The 6,806-nt window shown below is 44.2% G+C and overlaps 2 protein-coding genes across 2 annotated transcripts; both read left to right on the top strand.

Annotated features, from left to right (window-relative positions):
- Window positions 1-525: 525 nt before the first annotated feature.
- On the top strand, window positions 526-2,016 carry MELLADRAFT_91140 (uncharacterized protein; the record flags this gene model as incomplete). The annotated part of the gene is made up of 4 exons (XM_007419710.1): window positions 526-1,213; window positions 1,289-1,408; window positions 1,483-1,785; window positions 1,859-2,016. The coding sequence occupies 4 exons, from the start codon at window positions 526-528 to the stop codon at window positions 2,014-2,016; spliced, it is 1,269 nt and encodes a 422-aa protein (XP_007419772.1).
- A 3,244-nt stretch (window positions 2,017-5,260) lies between these two features.
- Window positions 5,261-6,780, top strand: MELLADRAFT_91141 (uncharacterized protein; the record flags this gene model as incomplete). Its single annotated transcript, XM_007419711.1, has 3 exons — window positions 5,261-5,654; window positions 5,703-6,641; window positions 6,692-6,780. The coding sequence occupies 3 exons, from the start codon at window positions 5,261-5,263 to the stop codon at window positions 6,778-6,780; spliced, it is 1,422 nt and encodes a 473-aa protein (XP_007419773.1).
- Window positions 6,781-6,806: the final 26 nt, after the last annotated feature.

Here is a 6,806-nt window from a genome sequence, read left to right on the forward strand (position 1 = left end):
TATGTGTCTCTTTCCTCCCGTTCCCCAACCTTTGGGATGACTAATATATTTAGGCGAACCATTCAGAAACAACCCTTATTACCGAAATCAGATTACCAAAGTCAAACGATTGAGAGTGCTTTGGTTCAGAACAGGACAAGACTCTTTCCTCCACGTTCCCCAACCTTTGGGATGACTATCATTTGGGCGAAGTATTCAGAAACAACCCGCCAGCAACTGTAGTCAAGGGTGGTCAAGTGATCAGTTTTCAGGGATCAGGCGCAGATCAGCTATCTATTCCAACTACCTCGACTCTTCAATGGAGTGTGGATATATTCATCAATTCAGGTGCTAACTGCTCTAAGATGTTATATAAGAACAACAACATCCAATCTTTCCGTGCTTGCTTGCTTGCTTAGAACTGTTCTATCTTTTAAATTTACGTTTGAGATTCACCGTACTTTCTCTCTTCCGTATCTTTTGTTTTTGCTACTTTTGAGTTAATTCTCTGCTTTCGAATTTCTCCATTCTTAATATCAATCAATCATGCCACCAAAGGGATCCCGTCTCCGTCCGCGGCTTTCTTCAACAAAAAGCACTCCTCTAACAGAGCCTCCTAGCACCAGATGTAAACGTAAACAAACAGTCGTGGCTGAGGCTGAAGATGAAGTTAATACCTTCAAACCTTCAAAAAAGAAGAAAAAAATAGCAATATCTGACAGAAAAGGTAGGATTGGGAACAAAACTCCAGGTTACCACGCGTTGAAAGCTGATTTCTCTCTGAACTTGGCTTTGGTAAAATATCGTACGACAGGCGCCATCGAAAAGGTTGCTATTGCGGCTGGACCCAAAACCTCCGATCATACGACAGGCACCATCGCAGAGGTCACTATTGCGGCTGGACCAAAAACCTCCCGGAACCGTCTGCTAGAGCTCCTTGAAAACCGTATCTCAAAAAAGAAAGGAAGACGTTCAACTAAAGCGCCCGAAATCACCCTGCCCGAAATCACTCTGCCCAAAGTCACTGATTCAAATACAGATGTGGCTCCTGTTCGAGCCAAAAGTCTGACTATTTCAATACCCGAAGATGCTGAAACCACAGATACAAATGAAATCGACTTTCAAATATATAGTAACAAGGATTTGGAAAAAATGTTGCATGACGTGGGTGTCAATACCTTCAAGATGGACAAATCCAAAATGGTCGAATGCTGTACAAATTATCAAGAATTGAGTACGTCTGAAGTATTCCTGTTGGCTTGACTGTATGTACTTGATTGCAAAATACTGACTCGTATTGAAATTCTAGTCATACTCCCTACAACTGAACCAGAACAACCGGTAGCATCGTCATCAACAGCTCAAAAGGAACCGGATGCCACACAAGGGAGTTTCACCTTTTCAACAACATCAAAAGAATTCGTTGAATGTAAGATTTTGTTTAACCGGCATTTAATTATCATGTATGTATGTGTTTCTGACCAGCGTGACATACTTTGGTAGGGGGATCAAGGTACGGGAGACACGATGATGCGCCTTTGCAGAATCCTTTACCGAGTTTGCAACACGGAACCCTTCTGTACCCTCGACCCCGACCAACAGACTTGTCAGAATCTCAATCGGTGCAGTCAAAGTCAAGGAAGGGAAAAGAAAAGGAATCTAGGGATTCTGAAAGCGAATACTTCCCTGAAGATGATGAAGGATTTGATCATCAAGATTCTGCGTTTGAGCAGACTCATCAAAGTGACACATCACGAGGTCTGCAAACTGGAATGGTGCTGTCTGAAGACGAGGCCACAGGCTGCGGTGGGCTCCTATCTTCCATTAAATTTTAACTGTCATGATGGTGATTGGCTTGTACTGTTTGCTTCTCTTTCAGAAACGTCGCTGTCTAACAAGGAGCTCACAAAGTTATGGACAGAGACCAGAGCCTCACTGGTCAAGGCAAACAAAAGGATCGAAAAACTTGAATGCGAACTGAAGAGCTTGTCAGATGCTTTCATGAAATCTCTGGGTAATCGCAGTCCAGGAGAATAATGACAGTCAGGACGTACGGCTGTAGGTGTTTTTTCTTTTTCACCTGTTAGATCAGAGTTGAACTAATCTACTCCTGCGCATGCTAGGCAAGCATCCGTTTCCATCTTGAAATGATGTTTGGTCTGAAGTCAGACTGCGAACCACTCCCACCCCCAGCAACTATTGAAGAGCAGGAGGAATGGAATTGCGAACAGGATTTGGACGACATTGCTATCAACCTATCCCAGCCATCCGAGCGTGCAAACAATGACCCTGAATCAGATCCTTGTTTCCCATATCCGAATGGCCCTGGTCATCGAGAAGCCTCTCCTCAACAACTATCAGTCACGTGGGAGCTGATGAAAGCAGCTCGAGTCAAATCCTTTTGCCCAAACTTGGGACAGTCGCCAACGTCCAGAAACAATAGACGTTTGTGGGATCTTTCCCAAAGAATTTTTTTCAAACTAGTTGAGTTTGGAGTGTACACTGGGATATCCTTAGATGAGGACAACACTTCGTACATAAAGAAGTGTTTCTCTTCACATATACAGACTCTGATGAAAAGGTGAGACATTTCTATATCTTTAGACTCGAGGAAGCAATATATACTGATAAATATATTATTTATTGGTCTTCAGATATTGTCAGCAGACGTGGGATGACGAGCGAAAGGCGTGCGTAGCTAAAAATGTAAGACGTGCAACAAGAATATGCCGTGTAAGTATATTTTTGATTTGTTTGTGAAAGGATAACAGAGGTGGCTTAATGTGATTTGCACTTGAACTCGCAGTTAAGAGCAATGCGGACCAAGATTGCTCTTGACAAAAAAAGGCTTTGGCCTCTTTTATCAGTCATTAAGGTAGCCTGTAGCAACGATGAAACGGATGTAGAAGACGGCCAGATTGGTACCCCTGCTAAGGGTCCGATCTGTGCTTGTAGGCTTACTTGGCGTAGCACAGCACTTGAAAAGATTGTGATTTGACTGGACGCGCAGAAGATGAGGCAAGATAAAAGTGTCCCTCAAAATACAGATTCGCCACGGCGTGGACGACCATCTCGCCCTTGTATTTGTCGTAATGACGCACCAGAGAGTCTGATTGAGACACCTGAAGGACTATGCAAAGACTGCTACTCACCAGCTTTTCTCGAACGTCTCGGCTCAAGCGGTCAAACAATGTTGGGAGTCAAACCTGAGCTTTGTTTACCTGAAATCGTCAAAACTTTGGATTCTCTTTGAATGTTACTCTCGTTTTTTTCCTTGATTTCTAAGCCATTTAATTGTAGATACATATAATCATCTGTACAAGGCTTCTGTTTTTTTAGGAATCTATCTGGCCATAGAAACCAAGCCCACAGTATGAATTTTCAAATTCAAGTTAAGTTCACCAGGTTTGAACATCAACCATGAACAATGTGCAACCACCTCATCTAATTTGACAATGTAGTCTTCTGTTGGCCCCCATGCGCGTAAACAAGCTTGAGTGTGAAAACCTTCTGTGTGTCGAAAAGGATTGAATTTTTCTAGAGATGTAGGTATTTGGGGGAAACTTTGAACATGAAGCCAGGTATCAAATAAGTTTTCTGACCAAGTTGGAGATCGGCGATGGATGAAAATTGAAAACATTCACCCATAACTTCGGACACCAGTACGACTCATTTTGAACTCGATGAAGCTGTCATTCTGACTTGCGCTAAAGGTTGAGTACGAGATGTCATGATGCATCATCCGCTTGTAGAAAAACGCTTGTGGCGGCAGCGGTTCATATGCTAGTGCATCTTCCTCTGAAAGCAAACACAACTCATCCGGTATCATCCATTGGCATATTTCTTGTTCTTCATTGTTCAAGCGAGTTGCTAACTTCTTGAGCATGTCCGTTCTGATGGGTTGCATGTTTGAGTTTGAGAGCCGTTTGGGAACACGTTTGATGGGTTTGTACACGGCACGTAACCTAGAAAGATACGGCTTAAGGGCGTCAGGTACTTTTTCATTCTCCAAGAGCGCTGCAAGATTCCCAGCTCGAGAAAAGTTCTTGATAAAAGTTATTGGGAGCTCGCCTAATTCAACCAAAAATTCTGCTAAGTGATTATTCTTTTGTTTAGAACAAAAGAGAACTACTGACTTGTGTGATTGTTATGGCAGCTTTTTAAAATGCTTCCCTTCAATCTTTCAAAAACAAAAGACCACCAAGTCCGCACAGGACCAAAATCTTCCAGTAATTCAGTCATGTGGAGAGCCATGTGATGGTTTGGAGCCAAACCACAATGTTTGAATAATTCAATACAGCCTTCGAGGTATGTTTGAATATGTTGTTCATAGCTTCTGATGTGCTCAGGCGTCATTTTGCGTTTGAGAGCAAGGTTGACAAGTGAAACTAGGTGCATAAAGTTTTTGAGGAGAGATGTTTTCACATGATCTTGGTCAGCCCATAGTGGAACAAGGATTAGCGGCAATTGAATGGAGAAAAGATTTCTCCATTCATCCGCCTTAAGCTTTCCAAAGGAAGCTTCTCCCAGGACCGGCAGCGCACGCTTGATCCAACTAGGGATATGAATATGTTTAAGTCGAGAATTTATCTGTGAAAGCATTCCAGCATCAAAAATTATGTCTTCAAAAGGCGGAGCCTGCCATTTCCCATTCCACCCTGAATCATCAAGAGGATTGTAGTCCTTGTCACTTGGAGATGTCTCATTTCCAAAAGAAGTGTCACCAATTTTAAAACCATCTTCATCTTCATCTTGATCATTTGAATCAATCTTGGGATCATCTTGTCTTTCTTTTGAAGCGCTTCCTTGAATATTTTGTGCCTCAGCATGTTCATTAAAAAGATTTTGGAGCTCCACATTTGTGATTGGATCTAAACCTTCATCAACATTATCCTTGTCCTTCATTGCCCAGAACCTTCGAACATGCCATGCCAGAAGTCCAAGTAGAAGATTATGCATAGAATCAACTACTGGCAGACGGTACCCAAAGGCACGACGGTACCGTCATTTTCCACGACACGGGGCGATATCGGGTCTGGGGGCAACTGGAAGGTCCCGGGTCGGGGACCCTTTCCAGACGTGGATAGGAAACTAACTAAATGAAAATATTCATCTAAGTTTAGATTCCTCTGCACACCACGTCCCCCATCCCCTACTATCCCACGCAGCCTCGGGGAAATCATCACTTCTCTCTCTCTCTCTCGAACTGAGCTTGTTAGCTCAGATCTATCTTTTCGAAATCCTTATCATACATCTTAATTCTTGCAAGTCTTAGAACAAAATGGCGAACAACAAGAAATCAACAAATACGGAAAATTTTAGAGAAATGATGAAGAGATCCAGTAGTCGGTTGAGAGGCGGTTCAGTCCCCCCACCAGACTCAGACCCCGTGGTGCCACAAGCGGTAGCAAGAAACCTGCGAGGTAAAAGTCGAGGACGTGGTGGCCGCACAGCGGCTAGCCCTGGAAGATCAGATGCACAAGTGGATCGACCTGCAGATACGACCCCGGTAGTTACCTTAACCGCCCCAAAAGATACCAATGACGCACTAGCACCACCAGCACCAGATCTGGACATAACCAGTTCCGAAGTGAATGGAAACAAAAGATCAGGAACGTCGGTTTTGCATTCCGGAGGTCTGATTTCAAGAGATGAAGTGAATAATGAGCCTCACTGTAAGCTGTCGTGTCCATAGTTGTCCCACGCCATGTGATGCCGCATAGCAATGTTTGATGTGATTCCACATAGTGATGCCACGTATTGTGAAGCCTCAGTTAGAGTGTACATGTCCAAGTTACTAAATAAGTCGCGACCTCCTCTGCTCCTTCCAGCACGCTCTCCGACGAGACGGAACACGACGTCGGCAATAGGCAAGAGCCCCCCTAGAGGCTTTCATTCATGGTTGAAGGCCAACGGCCTTACGGTAGTAAATGACTCCGGTGTTTTGACCTCTGCGACACAAAATGTTAGTTCAGCTCTGGCCCACAAAGAGAAAGCCTCGGCACCTACACACGCTACGTCGAAGACTCCAACCCAAGCAATTGTTGACAAGAGCACAACCGTAGTGCAAAAAGAAAAGACGTGGGTAGACCTGACCAAGGATGATGTGGTGAAAAAGAAGAAAGTTGAGGTGGGTGAAGCTGGAATTCAGACGAGTGGTTTGGTTGGACTGTCGAAGTATTTCGAAGATAAAATGGAGGCAATGAAAGGCTATGTTCCGCTGTCGATCTTCAACGTGATGTGGTTAAAGCAAGCATTGATTCATCAGTCGAATGGTGTAACTACAAAGAAGAATAAGGATGAAAGTCGTTATAATGGCTTACCAGTTCCCGACGAGTGGAGAATGACCTTTGGGGAATGGGTTACAGCCTTCGACCTCTTTGTGGCGTACTTGAGGTACTATGGACATGGGACGACGGCGGATAAATTTGTGATTCACAAGCAAAACGTGTTTGCAATACGTGCCGAACGAATGTCCTGGCCTATGGCGTTTCGATACAACCAGGCTGTCCGAACCTCCGTGATGACCTTCCGGAATCCCGATGGGAAGCTCGCTAACCCGGCAATCAGAGATGAGACAATCGAACGAGACGCTAGACTCGAGACAGAACGTCTAGGCGATTTCCAACCACGGTTTGCGGACGAAAATCCCTATGCAGAAGGTAGATCCAAGGCTCACATCCATCCGATAACGGGTGAAGTGAACTTTCAGACTGGCCAAAACGCCTGGAATCATGGGAGCAACCATGTTTCTACCTCATCCTTACACCACGGAGGTCATTCGGGCAAACCGAATGCTAGATCTTGGTCATACGCAAATCAACCTT

Source organism: Melampsora larici-populina (assembly GCF_000204055.1).
Source record: "Melampsora larici-populina 98AG31 unplaced genomic scaffold MELLAscaffold_407, whole genome shotgun sequence".
In the NCBI taxonomy this organism is placed as follows: Eukaryota; Fungi; Basidiomycota; class Pucciniomycetes; order Pucciniales; family Melampsoraceae; genus Melampsora; species Melampsora laricis-populina.